The 17,038-nt window shown below is 43.5% G+C and overlaps 4 protein-coding genes across 5 annotated transcripts in view; 3 read left to right on the top strand and 1 right to left on the bottom strand.

Annotated features, from left to right (window-relative positions):
• The window catches only part of REST (RE1 silencing transcription factor), a 99,413-nt gene extending 96,402 nt beyond the window's left edge, over positions 1-3,011 (top strand). Inside the window, exon 8 of the mRNA XM_058722463.1 lies at positions 2,765-3,011. The gene's annotated coding sequence lies outside the window, so the exon portion shown is untranslated. The remainder of the gene's footprint in view (positions 1-2,764) is intronic.
• On the top strand, positions 283-1,964 carry LOC131508078 (ATP synthase mitochondrial F1 complex assembly factor 2). Its single transcript, XM_058723339.1, has 2 exons — positions 283-286; positions 997-1,964. Exons 1-2 carry the CDS (start codon positions 283-285, stop codon positions 1,740-1,742), a joined length of 750 nt encoding a protein of 249 aa, XP_058579322.1. The 3' UTR covers positions 1,743-1,964.
• A 296-nt stretch (positions 3,012-3,307) lies between the features above and the next one.
• On the bottom strand, positions 3,308-17,017 carry NOA1 (nitric oxide associated 1). 2 transcript variants are annotated; one of them, XM_058722467.1, is made up of 7 exons: positions 15,871-17,017; positions 13,885-14,049; positions 12,617-12,822; positions 9,653-9,784; positions 8,392-8,508; positions 4,637-4,757; positions 3,308-3,626 (listed from the first exon to the last, which is right to left on the bottom strand). In XM_058722467.1, the coding sequence occupies exons 1-7, from the start codon at positions 17,015-17,017 to the stop codon at positions 3,424-3,426; spliced, it is 2,091 nt and encodes a 696-aa protein (XP_058578450.1). In that variant the 3' UTR covers positions 3,308-3,423. The 2 variants fall into 2 exon arrangements, with proteins under 2 accessions (XP_058578450.1, XP_058578451.1); XM_058722468.1 differs by lacking the exon at positions 3,308-3,626 and adding an exon at positions 3,680-4,359 and having other exon boundaries at positions 4,608-4,757.
• POLR2B (RNA polymerase II subunit B) overlaps positions 16,921-17,038 on the top strand; it is a 43,619-nt gene continuing 43,501 nt past the window's right edge. Inside the window, exon 1 of the mRNA XM_058722459.1 lies at positions 16,921-17,034. The gene's annotated coding sequence lies outside the window, so the exon portion shown is untranslated. The remainder of the gene's footprint in view (positions 17,035-17,038) is intronic.

Here is a 17,038-nt window from a genome sequence, read left to right as displayed (position 1 = left end):
ATTAACAAGTATCAGTAAACTGATTAAGCTCAGAAAGCAACAGTGACAGAACTTTAAGTAAAATCTACTGCGGAGCAGTTGAATATACCAGCAGTGATCCTGGGCTGCATTAGGTGGCAGAATATGGAGTGAATTAATACAGATCCTAGCAGAAGTCCTCAACTGTCTAGGCATGTGGCATCCTGTTTGTGGTATTGGAACCACTCTTTCCTGGCTTTCCTGCCTGTTTTTGCTGAGAATTATGAAGGGACTGAGAAAAATCTAATGTTTTCCCCTCGTTCTATGGGTGAGAAAATGAAGACCTGAAGAGGTTAACTAATATAACCAGGGAAACTAAACTTGCTTAGTTAATTTTGCTGTTTGAAACTTCCAGCAAGGTACACTAAACATCTGCTTCAGTCAAGCTTTATGCAGCAAAAGCATAGAATTTTAGAGGTAAAGGAGATCTGAGAGTATAAATTATGAACATTTAAAAACTGAATCTCTGTTAATCAAGAGGCCAAAAACCTAGAGACAACAAGGAGGAATGTTTTGCTTTCTAAAATACATATTCAGAAGTTATCAATGACAGCATCAGTTCCTAGGTTCTCTATTTCTACACAAATGCCAAATTTTTAGCTTGTAAAATTAATATTTCATTTCTCCAAAATAAAAATGAGAAATTGATTTTCTCAACTGGGAAGCTACCGCCCTCTAGAGGGTGGGCTTGGAAACGTGAGGGGGAATGAGTGCACTGCAAAGACATTACCGGTTTGAGATTCCAAAGGAAGAGGTTTTTTTTTAAATTTTTTTTTTTCAACGTTTTTTATTTTTGGGACAGAGAGAGACAGAGCATGAACGGGGGGGGTGGGGGGCAGAGAGAGAGGGAGACACAGAATCGGAAACAGGCTCCAGGCTCCGAGCCATCAGCCCAGAGCCCGACGCGGGGCTCAAACTCACGGACCACGAGATCATGACCTGGCTGAAGTCGGACGCCCAACCGACTGCGCCACCCAGGCGCCCCAAAAAGGAAGAGGTTTTATCAGAATGTCAGCATCACACAGGGTGAAGGTGGCTTTGAGATAAACCTGGACCACAGGAAGCTGAAAACTCCCCAAGCCAAGCTCTTTACCGTCCCCAGCGAGGCCCTGGCCATCGCAGTGGCCACTGAATGGGACTCCCAGCAGGACACCATCAAGTTCTACACCATGCACCTGACCACATTGTGCAACACGTTTCTAGACAACCCTACCCAGCGAAACAAGGACCAGCTGATCCAGGCGGCTGTGAAGTTTCTGGACACCGACACCATCTGCTACAGGGTGGATGAGCCAGCGACATTAGTGGAACTTCAAAGGAACGAGTGGGACCCGATCATCGAATGGGCCGAAGAAAGATACGATGTGGAGATCGGCTCCTCCACCAGCATAATGGGGCCCAGCGTCCCAGCCAGGACTCGGGAAGTGCTCACCAGCCACCTGGCCTCTTACAACATGTGGGCCCTACAAGGGATTGAGTTTGTGGTGACCCAGCTCAAGTCCATGGTGTTGACCTTGGGCCTGATTGACCGGCGCCTCACAGTGGAGCAGGCCGTGCTGCTGTCACGCCTGGAGGAGGAGTACCAGATCCAGAAGTGGGGCAACATCGAGTGGGCCCACGACTACGAGCTGCGGGAGCTGCGGGCGCGCACGGCCGCCGGCACCCTCTTCGTCCACCTCTGTTCCGAGAGCGCCACGGTGAAACACAAGCTCCTGCAGCAGTGAGGCGGGGCGGGCAGCCCCAGCGGGACAGAGGCTGCACGCACGGCCACAGACGCCCCAGCTCGGCGCTGCCCCGAGATGCCCCCAGGACCTGGAGCGGCTGTCGAGGTCAGCTCGAGTCCAAGCTGGGTGCCCCCGCCCCGGCCGGCAGCCAGCGAGCCGGCCAAGCAAACCAGTGACTTCCTCCCAACCTGATTTTATTAAATATTTCTCTGCCCTGGAAAAAAAAAAAAAAAAAAGAAACGTGAGGGGTACTTTCGTTTGTCTCTATGACTAACGGGTCAGGGGGAGAGGTTACTGGCATTTATTTATCTGGGGATGAGGGATGCTGGCATTCTGAAATGCAGTCTTACACATTAAAGAACTCTGTTCCCCAAGATGCCAATAGTAGTTACTCTGAAACGTGATGAAAGTGAGATCTATGGTTTTTACAAGTTGAATGTTAAAATGCTAACCATTTATTGTAAGCGGTTTTAGTGAGATGGGGGTTAGGGGATGCTTGTTGACAGAGAACATGGGTATGTCTACTAATTTTATGCTAAGCCTTAGCCTACAGGAAGTTCATGGATCGGACTGCATTTCAGGTCAGCCTTTCCCATTAGCATTTCTCTTAACATTGGGATCTGGTACTTGACTTGCCAATTGTTCACTGTACACGGCTATAGTGCTACTTATCGAACTAGGAATAATAAAAGGTAGATTTCTGACTGATGTACTGTTATACAATGTATATAGGCGGATGTTGATAAAATGGTTAAAAGTGCTCTGATAATCGCAGAACAGACTTTGAGTGCCAGAAGGATGTAACCTGAATCTTAAAAGTAAGATTCTCAGGTAGGATTACGTAAAGGTGAATGTTTACTTGTTTCTCCAGTGTTTATTCTCCCTTAATAATAATCCAAAATAGTCTCCATCTCCTCCTACATCTCCCAGCTTTCATGTGGGTAGGTAATGACCATATAACTTGATCAATAGACAGTATGAAATGTGTGCAACTTCTAACCTTTCCCCTTTCCTCGAAATAGGGAAATTGTGCTCTTCACTCACTTTTCCTCTTTCCACTTGCTGGGAAGGGATGACAACCTGAGCAACCATCTTAGACCTAGGAATGAAGCCATGGAGCCTTCCACCAGCTGCATACCTGGATGACTATGTGGAGCAGAGGCACCCATTCATTCCTGTCTTATTTGAGCCCATTTATTTTGGAGAAATCCTCTTTTTGCCATTTTTTCATATGCCAACTGCTTTGTTGCTCTCTCAACTAGACTCCAAGTAAGAAATGACATCTGGTCTTCTTTTTTTTTTTTAGTTTATTTTTTTTTTTTAGTAATCTCTACACCCATGTGGGGTGTGAACTTACGACCCTGAGATCAAGACTTGCATGCTCCTCTGACTGAGCCAGCCAGGCGCCCCGACATCTGGTCTTAATAAATAGTGAGAGAAACTTGAATGTAGCTGAACTCCTTTTGAGGTATATTTGGATGACAAATACATACATATACACACCCTACAAAAAAAACAACTTGTATTTACAAACTCAATACAGTACAAACAGGCACAGTCCTTAGTGGTTTAAAGGGAGCAAAGAAAGCTTTATTATAGTTATGTTTAATACAATTTAACATATGTAGTTATGTCCAGTATAGTTAATATTTTCAGTGTGAACAGGGTCAACTTCATATTTCTATCTGTTTTTCTTCTTCTGCAGATTGTACACAAGGGAAGGAGGCTTCTTGGTTTTATAGGCCACACTTCTCTTGATGCGCTTGCCTTTGATGTTAACGATATATGGCAAGAGAGGGGGCCGGACCGTCAGAACTGTTCCTTGAGGTGTATAGCCTCGGAGATGCAGTCTGTCCTTAAACTGAGGTGTTACTGCAACCCAACCTATGCAGGCATGTGATAGAACACAAAATGGTGTCAGCAACCATCTTATTAAAAATGTCAACCCCAAGCTCAAAATGGAGCACCAAAGGAGACTACTGGTCTCTTTCACTTTATTTTTTAAGAAAGCATACAATGCATTTATGAAAAGGTACAAATTTATTTTCAGAGTAGGCTGCATTTAATGAATAAATTAGTATATTTCTTTTCTTCTTTTTTTTAATGTTTGTTTAAGAGAGAGACACAGCGTGAGTGGAGGAGGGGCAGAGAGAAAGGGAAACACAGAATCCAAAGCAGGCTCCAGGCTCTGAGCTGTCAGTAGAGAGCCCGATGCGGGGCCTGAACCCAGGAGCCGTGAGATCATGACCTGAGTCGAAGATCATGACCTGAGTCGAAGTCAGACGTATAACTGACGGAGCCACTGGTGCCTCTAAATTAGTATATTTCTTAAAATCCTCAGTTTATATCAGATAAGTGCACATTTCTATAAAAATACCAGTAAGGACACTTAATTCACCTTTTAAGTGTATTTATTTATTTTGAGACAGAGAGCATGAGCAAGGCAGAGTGAGAGAGAGAGAGAGAGAGAGAGAGAGAGACAATCCCCAGCACGCTCTGCGCTATCAGTGCAGAGTTCCATGTGGGGATGGATCTTACAAACTGTGAGATCATGACCTGAGCCGGGATCAAGAGTTGGGTGCTTAACTGACTGAGCCACTGAGGTGTCCCTATTCACCTTTTATTTTTTAAATTTAAAAAAAAATTTTTTTTTTTTAACATTTATTTATTTTTGAGACAGAGAGAAACAGAGCATGAACGGGGGAGGGTCAGAGAGAGGGAGACACAGAATCGGAAACAGGCTCCAGGCTCTGAGCCACCAGCCCAGAGCCTGAAGCGGGGCTCGAACTCACAGACCGCGAGATCGTGACCTGAGCTGAAGTCGGACGCTTAACCGACTGAGCCACCCAGGCGCCCCCTATTCACCTTTTAAAAAGTGCTTGGTGTACAATTACCTGCAGAAGAAAACTTGATGTCAGCCACTGCTTCAGATTCCCCAAGTCCTTCATTTAATGTAATGTCTTCACCAACAAGAGGAGGAAATCCTGCCATTCTTTCTTCTCCACCCATTGGAACCTGCCATTGAAATAAAATGAAGACGTTTGGAAGTTCAAATTAAACTGCCCATAACTCTAATATTAAGTAAAGCACCGATACACTAGTTATGTAGACAGATCAATAATAATCTCAGCTATTGAAAACCCCAAATCACTTCTAGTTCAAATGAAAAGCATGGGAACCCTGTGGTGAGATAAAGCCTACAGATCCCAGGATGTAAGAGCTGCATGTGAGTATGTGTCCAGTGGTAACCTCCTAATAGCAGAATCTTATTTTACTAGTTTACACTGTTTTTATAGTCCTCCATAAAGCTTCACAGAGTAACACTGGGCAATTAAAGTAACATCCTTCAAAATACCTTAGGTCTCATAGGCCTGGCTGGCCTCAAAGATTAATCCCTGCCTCATTACAAGTGAAGGGTACATGTGCAATGGGTAAGGTTTAGCTTCTGTTTATAGATGTGTCCATGAATGGGAAGTAACTGGATAATAACTTATTTATTAATAAATCTTTCTCTGCTTAACACTAGGGACACAAAGATAGATGTTACAATATGGTCCCTGTGCCCAAGGAGATCAGAAGGTGGAAATAACATGTAAACAAATTACAAGGTAAGAAATGTCATGGGAAGCATCTATCAAGTACTACAGTTGAGGAGGAAGAAGTAATGAGTATATTTTAGTCAAGGAAAACCTTGAGGAAGCAGCAATATCTGAGGAGTATCTTGAGATAAAGTTGAAGTTACTCAGTGGAAAAGTATTCTGGGTTAGCATCATGTACACAAGACAAAGGATGATGAATTCAGGGAACTGTAATTGAACTGTCTAGGGTATGTTAAGTCTGTGTATATGTGCGTGTCAGTGATGAAGCTGTTGGTTTAGACTTCTCAGTAATGTGGAACTACCAAGGAATTATAAGTAGGAAAAAGAACAGAGATAAGAATAAAAAAGAATACTGTGATCTGCTTTGTATTTTGGAAAGATCTCTGTAGTGCAGGGTTTGTTAACCTTGGCACTATTGACATTTTGGGCTGAATAATGCTTTGATGGGGGCTAGAGGGGAAGGCTGTGAGGCTGCAGAAGTGTAAAACTGTAAATGTCCCCTGGGGGCAAAAGTCAATCCTGCATGAGAAGCCACTGCTTTAGGGGCTGTAGAGGTATATTTGGGGTGGGGGTGGGAGGAGGACAATAAAAGCTGGAAGCTAAGAAAATACTTCAGGATCTCAAAAACAGCCTAATGAAAGCAGATTACAGCTTGAACTGGGAGGCTGTATTCAGTGATAATGAGAAGGGAGGGCTGACTTGGATTTGGGAGGTAAGTAAGAAAACCAGGAGGCAAGAATGATTCTCAGAGCACCCCCCAGAACGTTTCCATTACTGGCAGAGAAGACTGGGAGAGTTGCTTTGGAAAGCATCAGTGATGTCCACTCTGAAAACTATACAGATGCACAGGGGCAGAGAACGACAGAATTCATTTTTAGGAGAGCCATGTTATACAAACTAAGAAGTTTCCTTCCCTGGAAATTTCAAGCTGTATTTGAACTCATGTATTATTATTGTTTTACCTAAAAAGGAAGCAAATTTAACCGGAGAACTAAAGTCTTTTAAATGCAGAAACACCAACAGATCTATATTGCTGATTGCCTTTATATATTCACCCATCCTGCAGGTCTCTGGAATATTAACTTTAGGGCAGTTATGTCAATGGAGTTTTTTGGTTTTTTAAAAATTTTTTAATGTTTATTTATTTTTGAGAGAGAGAAAGAGAGTGTGAGCAGGGGAGGGGCAGAGAGAGAAGGAGACACAATCCAAAGTAGGCTCTAGGCTCTGAGCTGTCAGGACGGAGCCTGACACAGGGCTCAAACTCACCACCCCTGAGATCATGACCTGAGCCTAAGTCGGACGCTTAATTGACACCACCCAGGTGCCCCTGTCAATGGAGTTTTAATTTCAGTCTGGCTTTCTTAGGAAATACAGATAGAAAGAAACATTTATTTCTCAAGTCAGGTTTATTTTTATCCTCTTTGGAAAGCAGTGTATATTTTGGGTTCTGGCTTACATTTAGTTGCATAAGCACTAATCAATACTAAACCACCTTTGCTGGATGCACCTGGTATTTGTGTAGATGTGTTTCATCATCATCACAAACACTCACATAGCAGTTACAACAGTGCCCTGGAACTTAGTTCTCGCCACAACCTTGTGATGTAGGTACAACACAGTGTTACACAGCTTTGTCAAGTGGTGGAACAGAGCAAGCATTTAAACCCAGTCTGGCTCCAATAATCTAAATATTATACATTATATATTACCAATGTCTATGTCAGGTCTTATTATTAAAGAGCTGAAAACGGTTCCCACTCAGTACTTGGTGAACTTTGTAAGAACAATTTCAATGATACAGGACAAATGGGGACTGCAGAGGATGGACATGAGGAGCAGGAGCAAGCTTGACAGTAAAAAGAAGGAATAAATAAGCAGGACACTGAAGGATACTGAATTTTTTGTTTTTGCTTTTGTAATTCTTTTGAATGTTTATTTTTGAGAGAGCATGCGTGTGCAGTGCATGAGTAGGGGAGGGGAAGAGAGAGGGAGACATAGGATCTGAAGTAGGCTCTGTGCTGACAGCAGGGAGCCTGATGTGTGGCTTGAACTCATAAACTGTGAGATCATGACCTGAGCTGAAGTCAGACACTTAACTGACTGAGCCAGCCAGGCACCCCAAGTTTCGTTTTCTTTCTTTTTTTTTTTTTTTTAAAGATGAGAGAAACTGGATGCGCCTGGGTGGCTCAGCTGGTTGAGTGTCTGACTCTTGATTTTGGCTCAGGTCATGATCTCATGGTTTGTGGGACTGGGCCCCACACTGGGCTCTGTACTGACAGTGCAGAGCCTGCTTGGGATACTCTCTCCCCCTCTCTGGCTTCTGCTGTGTCTCTCAAAACAAATAAACTTTAAAAATAAGATTAAAAAAAAAAAAGGTGAGAGAAACTGTAACATACTTACAGGTGCAAGGAAGGAGCTGGTAGGGCAGGAGTAAAGAGGCAGTATAATCTCTAAGTAACTGGGATTAAGAACCTGGGAGGAGAGCTTTTCCACCCAGACCAGGACTTCTCAACCATGCAATTACTGACATTTTGGATCAGAGAATTTTGTTTTGAGCATCTGTTGTGTGCATTGCAGGATGTCCAGCATTATCCTTGGCCTCCACCCACTAGACGCAAGTAGCACCCCCAGTTGTGAGAACATCTGTAACTTCTCTTCCCTCAGCATTATCCAATAAACTTTCTGTGATGATGTGACTGCTGGGCAGTTGAAAAGTGGCTAGTACAACTGAAGAACTAAATTTTAAAGTTTATTTACTTTTAATTAATTAATTTAAATTTAAATGGCACTTGTGGCTATTGTATTGGTCAGTGTAGTTTAGAGAAAACACAAGTCTGTAGCTATTCTAGGATCAGTCCAAACAACATCCTTTTCTTCTACAACCTATTTTACTTGCTAGTCAAAATCCTCAACCAGAACAGGTGAGGAGACAGCTAGCTGATTGTATAACAAAGATGGTTATGTCCAAGAAAGGCTTTCTTAGCAGGGCTGTGGGACTGTCACAGTGGAGGTTAACCTAACCGTGCAATCTTCAAAGTGTGTTGCCTCACCTTGAGTAATGTATGACCGGCATGTTTCTTATACACAGTATCTGCCTTGTCCAAGGAAGTAATGTGCACAGGAAGGAGGCTGGAAGCCACAACTGTAAACCAAGCTGACTGATTTCCCTTAAGAAAGGAAGAAAAGAAGTTATTTTACAGAATGAAAAACTTGCAAAACCAGCACATTACAATGTACAATCAATAAAAAAAAAATCAAGCTCCTTTTATAAGTAAATGGATATGTAAATAAGTATAAGTAATCTATAAGGAAACATAAGTAAATATAAGTAAATGTTCTAATTGTCCCAGTGTAAAGCTAGGTTTAAAATATTAATGTTCTATGGGTTTTAATGAAACACAAAACCCAAGAAATATGCTATAGCAATAACTTGCAAGTTGCATTTAGTGTTGTTGGATACATCCACATTTCATTTCCCTTTATCCTCACTTTGGGAAAATAGGGAACAGTTCTATAAATACTCTAAAATCCCCAGAATGAAGCTAAGTAACTGAATACCAAACAAAAAAGTACATACATAAATGTATACATTTCATGGGATATAAAGGAGTGTGACAGGGGTGCAGGGCTGGGTCAGTTGGTGGAACATGTGACTCTTGATCAGGGCACTGTGAGTTTGAGCCCCACATTTGGTATTAATATTACTTAAAAAGAAAATCTTTATTTTTTTAAAAAGAAAATCTTTAAAGTGTGGGATTTATTTAATGCACATTAACCCTACACCTAAGGTTGGACCTATGATTTCCATGTGAAACAATACCACAGGATAGGTACAGTAACTTTTCTCCATGCCAAGTTGTCTGGGGCATTTAATATCCTAATGAAGATCTAGTTTCTGAGACCTACTAGTTGTTTTTCCTCCCCATTTCTTTTTCCCAAGTTTTCATTATGGACATTTTCAAACAAACAAAAAGGATACCAACCTCCTCAACAGTCATGATCTAGTTATCAACATTTGCCAGTCTTGTTCACATATTTGTATCCTTAAACTAGTCATTTTTTTGTAAAATTTTTTTTAATGTTTATTTTTGAGATAGGAAGTGCAAGCAGGTGAGGGGCAGAGAAAGAGGGACAGAAAGAGGGAGGGAGAGAATCCAAAGCAGGCTCCACACTGTCAGCACAAAAAGCCCCATGTGGGGCCTGAACCCACAAATCTCAAGATCACAACCTGAGCTGAAGCTGGATGCTCAACTGACTGAGCCACCCAGGTGCCCCAGTAGGTCATTTTTTAATGGTGCAGACTTTTCTTACCTGCAGAAAATCAATGCGGCCTATGGCACCCAAAAATAGAACCATTCCTGGTTTAAGCACAAAAGTTCTTGGAACAATGGAATGTGTTGGTAAAACAATATTTACTTCTTTTTCTGTTAGAAGGTTTAAAACCTGTAAAGCAAAGGGTAGATTTTTTAGAGAATTATTACTTTTTAAAAAAATGTTTATTTATTTTTGAGAGTGCAGACAGGAGAGGGTCAAAGAAGCGGGGCAGAGGATCCGAAGCAGGTTCTGTGCTGATGGCAGCGAGCCCGATGTGGGGCTTGAATTCCTGAACTGGGAGATCATGACCTGAGCCAAAGATGGAGGCTCATCCAACTGATCCACCCAGGTGCCCCAAGAATTACTTTTATTGAAGATATGATATATTTTGATTTACCTCTTAGGTAAAAAAATATTTCGGACTTCACAATAAACCAAAATATGTCAGAATTTGCTGCATATAAAATTACTATATTCATTCTGTCTTAATCAATTTATGGATGGCTCTACTCTTGCTTCACAACTTAATATTGAGTAATGGCAAAACAACTTTATGGGAGTATGAGACTTTCTATGTGAGCAGCATCCCTCAAATGTCAAAACTGGTGTGAACTGAAAACAACTGATGAGTCAGTTCCAAGATGGCATATATATGCTCTCCATCAAGGCTTCTGGGGGGCAGGGGGTTTCAGCTAAAGGTAAGGCAAAATACTACTTATATCCCAGTGGCAAGTATGCATGCATTAAATGCAAAATGGTCACCTCATTCTAGGAGCAGGTAAAGAGTTCTGAAGAACCTTTTTCTGCATTCTAGTCATTTGCCCCAAATGCTCAGCAAAAAATGAGAAAAAGTTATGAATCCTCTGGCTGCTGCTGCTTCTTTTTTTTAAAACGAATCCTCTGGCTTCTAAGGATGAAGAGTTCTTAAAGAGACTAGAGAAAATGGAAAAGGAAAGCCAAGAAGAACAAGATTTTGGTAAGATTTAAAGAATCAAAATCTGATTAAAAAAGAGCAATATTATGGGGCATCTGGCTGACTCAGTCAATGGAGTCTGTGACTCTTGATCTCAGGGTTGTGAGTTTGAGCCCCATGTTGGGGGCAGCGATTACTTAAAAAATTTTTTTTGATGAGAAATATTAGAGAAGGTAAAAAAAAAAAATGGATAAAGAACTTTTGTGAACTTGTTTAAGAAAAATAAGGAAATAAAGAATATGTGAAACCTAGAGAGCCTCACAAAAAAATACATAACAAGGGGCTGCAAGTACTTTTCCTCAGCATTTGTTTGAAAAAAGCACATTAAAAGCCACCTGCAGTAAAGAAACCTTTTAACACTTTTTAGCAGAGGCTTTAATACTTTTATTTCAAAACAGAATACCTTGAATCAGTTTGGGAAACACTAGTTTAAAGCATCTAATAAATGTAGCAATAAACTGACACAGAAGCAGACTGCCAGAGACCTTTTAGTTCTAAAACTTTGAGGGTCTCATTCTGCTGGCTAGAATATTTAGCAAATTCTTGCTTTTCTATTTGACAAGAGGGTATAAATGATGGAAATAACTGCTACCCCTGAAGAATACATTGGTGAAGTGAAAGTGCTGGAACATTACCAGAAAGCAATCCAGTTGCTCTGAAGTTCTAGATTGTGAAGAGACGGGTGACAAGCAATTACTGTGGGAGTGCAAAAATGTTAAAAAATCTATATGATTCTGTGACATGGGACACTAAATAAGAGTATCATTCTGATAATTAAACGGTTAAGTGATCCACATAAGGCAAAGAAGGAAAAGAAGCTAAGACACCAATGTTGTTTCACAGGCATACAGACATAATTAGGCGATTCAGGAACTTGGGTCAGTGACCAGATTCAAAGGAAACTGATTAATGGATCTGTTGTAAGGCTATATCCTGGATGCATACCAGTCAATCCAGGACTTGGATGATTATCAAAACTGCAAATGAATAAAAAGTTGTGAGATTTAATGAGTGTGTGGAATATAGGCTAACTTTAATGAGATAAAACAAAGTTGCCCGGGAAATCCTGCAATTGGATTAAAAAGATGTATTAAGGGCAGGCACCTGGGTGGTTCAGTCAGTTGAGTGTCTGGTTGAGTGTCCGACTTCAGCTCAGGTCATGATCTTGCAGTTCATGAGTTCAAGCCCCACATTAGGCTCACTGCTGTCAGTGCAGAGCCTGCTTAAGGTCCTCTGTCGTTCTCTCTGCCCCTTCCCCACCTGCATGCTCTCAAAAATAAAACATTAAAAAAAAGATGTAATAAGGGCAAGAGAGAGAGACGATAAGCCTATTCTCTCAGGGAGAAGAGCTGCAAGAAACAGACAAATTATCTGGATTATGTCAGTGCAGTAAATGTTCAATGTTTTGTTGGATGAACTAATGAAGGTGAAGAGTATAGAGTGAGGAAAAGACAGGACATTACACATTAAAGTAGTTCAAAGTCTAGCAAGGGTAACAGGCATTTAGTCCATACAGGTCCATTTGAAGAACAATAGGTACAAGTTACAGGGAGACTGTTCAGCTCAACCCAAAGAGTAGGTCAAAGCCAAATGGGGTTACCTTGGGAGATGAGGGGACACTGCTTCAGCTGGTGGTGAGTCACTCCTTACTTTAGTGTGAGCTGGATGGACAGTTTTAGAGGGAATTCAAGCATAGAATAGGTGGCTAGACTGCAGTGATACTTACGCTTTCTTCCAACCTCAAGATTTAGGATTTTATAAATGTCTCCCTAATAACTAAGGTAACAACAACAATAACACAAATATGTTGGCAGTGAAGCCTACCAAATGGAATACACATCTTGGTGGCAGATAGATCACCCTGAACTGCTTCTAGGAAGGAACGAGAAGTGAGTCTGAAGTGAAAGAATACCTCCTTTCCTGTGTTCTGACAATTAAGACAATACTTGTGCAATTGAAAGTATTTCTAAAAGACAACAAATACATACACAATTTTCTTTTGTAATTCCAGGGGTGTCATGAAACCAGTGGGCATCTTTCACATCTTGTGGGGTCAATTCTATTCGTTTGGTGGATTTATCTGCAACCATAACAGGTTCATTTCCCATGTCAAAGGCAAGGGAATCAGCATCAAACTGAAAGGCAGCTTCATCCTTCTGTTCTTCTGAATATAGGAATGTTCTTCCAACTCTTCCTAGAACAAGTTATAGTTAAGCTATTAGTCACTCCTTTGAAGGTTTTGACTCCAGACAGATAATTCTTATTCTTCTTACTTGCCTCAAACAAGTTACTTAGACTAAATACGGTGTACAGAAGCAAGACTACAATGATACCCTTGCCCTCTTTTCAAAGGCAGTGGGAGTCAGACTCTTACAATGGTCAAGTATGTGGCTAGCTGTGTACACCAGGTGGGGGGATGGGTGGAAAGTGCTGCAAATCAAAATATTTAAAGGAGAAAAAAATTTTTTTTAACGTTTTATTTTTGAGACAGAGACAGAGCATGAACAGGGGAGGGTCAGAGAGAGAGGGAGACACAGAATCTGAAACAGGCTCCAGGCTCTGAGCTGTCAGCACAGAGCCTGATGCGGGGCTCGAACTCACGGACTGTGAGATCATGACCTGAGCTGAAGTCGGACGCTCAACCGATTGAGCCACCCAGGAGCCCCAAATCAAAATATTTTTAGTAAAGGAGGGACAATCTATTTTTTTGTTTATTTTTGAGAGAGACAGAGCATGAGAGGGGGAGGGGCAGACAGAGAGGGAGACACAGAATCTGAAGCAGGCTCCAGGCTCTAGGCTCTGAGCTGTCAGCACACAGCCTGAAGCAGGGCTCGAACTCACAAACTGTGAGATCATGACCTGAGCCGAAATTGGTCCCTTAACCGATTGAGCCACCCAGGAGCCCCAAGGAGGGAAAATCTAATTTAAAGCTGCTGCATGCAGTCAACAACCTGTGCTGGTGGTCTGCAAGGAGAGGGTGCTGTTTCTTAGTGAAAATGCTTCTACTGCTGACAATGGTTGGTGGGCAGTTACTGCAGGTTTCCTTCCCTGGATTTCTCCAAGTATCAGCACAGTGAACTCTGGGTTTCCAAATAGTAGCTTTGCCTCTAAAGGGGCCTCTTTGTTCCAGAACTGGGAAAGTAGTCTCTTCCCAGTAGCCACAAAAACTGGCTAGCCCCAGACAGCTGTATTCCATGTTGCTCCACAAAAATTTTTAGCATAGCCCCGACAAGAGTTTTCTAAAGAAGATGCTTACCTACTACATAACCGTGCTTTTTCAAAAGATTAAGTTGATGTTGCTCTTGCTGACTAAGATCTTCTTCAGCTTTAGTTGCATCTTTTTTAAGCCTTTTTTGCCTTTCAAACATCCTGTAAGGTGTTGGGTTGCAAATAGGAAACTTCAGAAGGTTTAATGTAGTACCTGAAATACCAAAGAATAAATATATTGTTATAAACATTATAAAATTTTTTTTTCAACGTTTTTTATTTATTTTTGGGACAGAGAGAGACAGAGCATGAACGGGGGAGGGGCAGAGAGAGAGGGAGACACAGAATCGGAAACAGGCTCCAGGCTCCGAGCCATCAGCCCAGAGCCTGACGCGGGGCTCGAACTTACAGACCGCGAGATTGTGACCTGGCTGAAGTCGGACGCTTAACCGACTGCGCCACCCAGGTGCCCCTATAAACATTATAAAAGAACAGAGAATAAGGGGAGAAAAACCTACATTTTTGAGGAGCTACCTTGTCTTGGGTACAGTGATTTACTTCACGGAACCTTCGTGACAAAATAATTCTTACTTTTACAGATGAGGAAATAGGCTCAGAGATTGGCTCAAAGGCTCAACCTGGATTTGAATCTCAAATCTGCAGACCTGCTTTTTTCCCCTTCTTTTCATTTTCACTGTACTATCATTAAGTATAAGAGCACTTCTGTGTATAATTTAACTAAAGTCCTGGACAGAGAAATACGGCCCATCAAAGCTAAACACTGGTTTCAAGGCAGTTTTGAAACACTGGTTTGAGGCAGTTTTGCAAACTGTTAAATACAAACAGGGTCACAAAAGGACCTGTTTTGCAATTACAGAAGTTTCTTTTTTCCTTTTTAATTTTTTTTTAATGTTTGTTTATTTTTGAGACAGAGAGCATGAACGGGGGAGGGTCAGAGAGAGAGGGAGACACAGAATCGGAAGACACGGAATCGGACTCGGGCTCCAGGCTCTGAGCTGTCAGCACAGAGCCCGACGCGGGGCTCGAACTCACGGACCGTGAGATCATGACCTGAGCCGAAGTCGGACGCTTAACCGACTGAGCCACCCAGGCACCCCTACAGAAGTTTCTTTTTTTTTTTTTTTTTTTTTTTTTTAAATTTTTTTTTTCAATGTTTTTTATTTATTTTTGGGACAGAGAGAGACAGAGCATGAACGGGGGAGGGGCAGAGAGAGAGGGAGACACAGAATCGGAAACAGGCTCCAGGCTCCGAGCCATCAGCCCAGAGCCTGACGCGGGGCTCGAACTCACGGACCGCGAGATCGTGACCTGGCTGAAGTCGGACGCTTAACCGACTGCGCCACCCAGGCGCCCCACCCCTACAGAAGTTTCTTAAAATCACAAACTTGAGGGGTGCCTGGCTGGCTCAGTCAGTGGAGCCTGCGACTCTTGATCTCAGGGTTGTGAGTTCGAGTCCCACACTGAATGTAAAGATTACTTAAAAATAAAATTAAAAAGACAAAACCCGAAACCACAAAGTTGACTTTTTCTCTGAGTCACATCATATAGCATTAGTGAATTATTCAAATGTTAAATGTGTATAGTATACTGATCTTATGAATAAACAAGATATGGAGAATAAGACTGAGAGGGTGGAGTGAGCTTTAGAAAGTAAAAGAAGGAAAAAAAAAAAAAGTAAACGAAGGACTTTCCAGAGAAACATACAAATAAGTAAAGCTACCGGAGAAACCTCCAAGAGAGCAGGAACTCTTGCTTTGTTCCCCGGTTCATCTACAGTGCCTAGCACAGTGACTGGAACATAGAAGTGCTCCATGAGAAAATTACTCTAACATACAAGATTCCAAGCACTAGGCTGACACAAAAGAGAGGTGTGACCAAAGTAGGGAGAGAATTTTTAAAGGGAAGACTCCAGACAGCCCCTGGTGGACGGACATTAAGGAAGGATAAACTAAGTGCCCGCGATAAGACTCTCAGCATCTCACAAAAGGAAGGGGACGGGCCTCCTAAGGCTCACCAGGCCAAGAGGAGATGGTGGCTCTGTCGATAGCTTCAGCGCCCTTGGCGATGCAGTAATCAGATTCTAGGAGCGTGTTGAAGAGAGTGGACTTCCCAGCGTTGGTGGCGCCAACCAGGTAGACGTCACCGCGGTAACGCCAGGAACGCTGAAGCACTGAGATCAATTCTTCGATTCCGTAGCCAGTCTTGGCGCTAATTAGCCTCACGTCCTTGAGCACCGTACGGACTCTGGCAGAAGGCTTCGAATTCTCCTTCTCGTCTCGCGGCCCGTCCTCCCCAGCGTGCTGTAGCCCTCGGTGGCTAGACAGCTGAAGGAGCCCTGCGCGGGTACAGTCGTCCCACAGTCGCTCCCGGAGCCGCTGCAGGTAGCCGGGCGCGTCCTGGGGCAGCAGGTCCACCTTGTTCCCCAGCACGATCAGTTGCTTGGGGCCCACCAGCGCGGGCAGCTCCGGTAGAAGGGGGTCAGGCAGATCCAGAAGGTCCACCATGTAAAGCACCAGGGCGGGCCCCGGCCGTCGCAGCGCTGCGCTCACCAGCTCTAAATACTGCTCGCGGTTCATCTGTACGCGCAGAGCGCGCCGGTGGTGCACCAGGAGCCAGCAACGCTGGCACACGGTCCGCGCCAGCCCGCCCTCGGTCTGCGCCGCTGCGCTGAGGAACTTCTCGCTGGGGAGGTAGCCGGGCACGCCGGGATCCTGGCAGTGCAGCTCCGCTCCGCAGCCCGAGCAGTTCAGGCCGCTGGGTGGCACCGTCGGGTCCGGGTGTCCCACGACCGGGTGTTGTCGACTCCTGTCCCGCAGCTTTTGCCGCCGCCGCTCTTCCCGCCGCTGCTGTTTCTGTCGCTCCTCCTCCTCTTGCCGCTGTTGCAGCTCTCGCAGCTGCTCTTCGAGGGTCGGTGCGGGCTCGGGCTCCGAGACGTACTCGGGGAACAAAAAATGCTCTTCCATGTCAGTTCTTCCTTCGTAATCCCTAGTTGCCGTTGAGCCACGAGAAAGCCTACGTCCCAGGTTTGATGGGTGCTGGGAGGAAGAGGCAGCCACACATCTCTCGAGAAGCTGCTCCTGAGTGCCATGGCGCGCTACCGTGGGAGCAGATCCCCGTAAGAAGGGCCACAGCCGCCTGCAAGCCAGGCGAGCAGGCAGCATGGGGAACACCGCCACGGGTAA

The sequence above is a fragment of the Neofelis nebulosa genome, chromosome 3 (assembly GCF_028018385.1).
Source record: "Neofelis nebulosa isolate mNeoNeb1 chromosome 3, mNeoNeb1.pri, whole genome shotgun sequence".
NCBI classification, from domain to species: Eukaryota; Metazoa; Chordata; class Mammalia; order Carnivora; family Felidae; genus Neofelis; species Neofelis nebulosa.
The sequence above is the reverse complement of the archived record's forward strand: the minus strand, read 5'-3'. Positions and strand labels throughout refer to the sequence as shown.

Bases quoted from the DNA above. Each gene is read 5' to 3' on its own strand.
- NOA1 (XM_058722467.1), bottom strand. From the start codon at position 17,017: ATGCTGCCTGCTCGCCTGGCTTGCAGGCGGCTGTGGCCCTTCTTACGG. The intron at 14,050-15,870 runs GTGAGCCTTAGG...TTGGTATTTCAG, and splicing joins CACCATCTCCTCTTGGCCTG to GTACTACATTAAACCTTCTG. The intron at 3,627-4,636 runs GTAATTGTACAC...ATGCCTGCATAG, and splicing joins CATCAAGTTTTCTTCTGCAG to GTTGGGTTGCAGTAACACCT.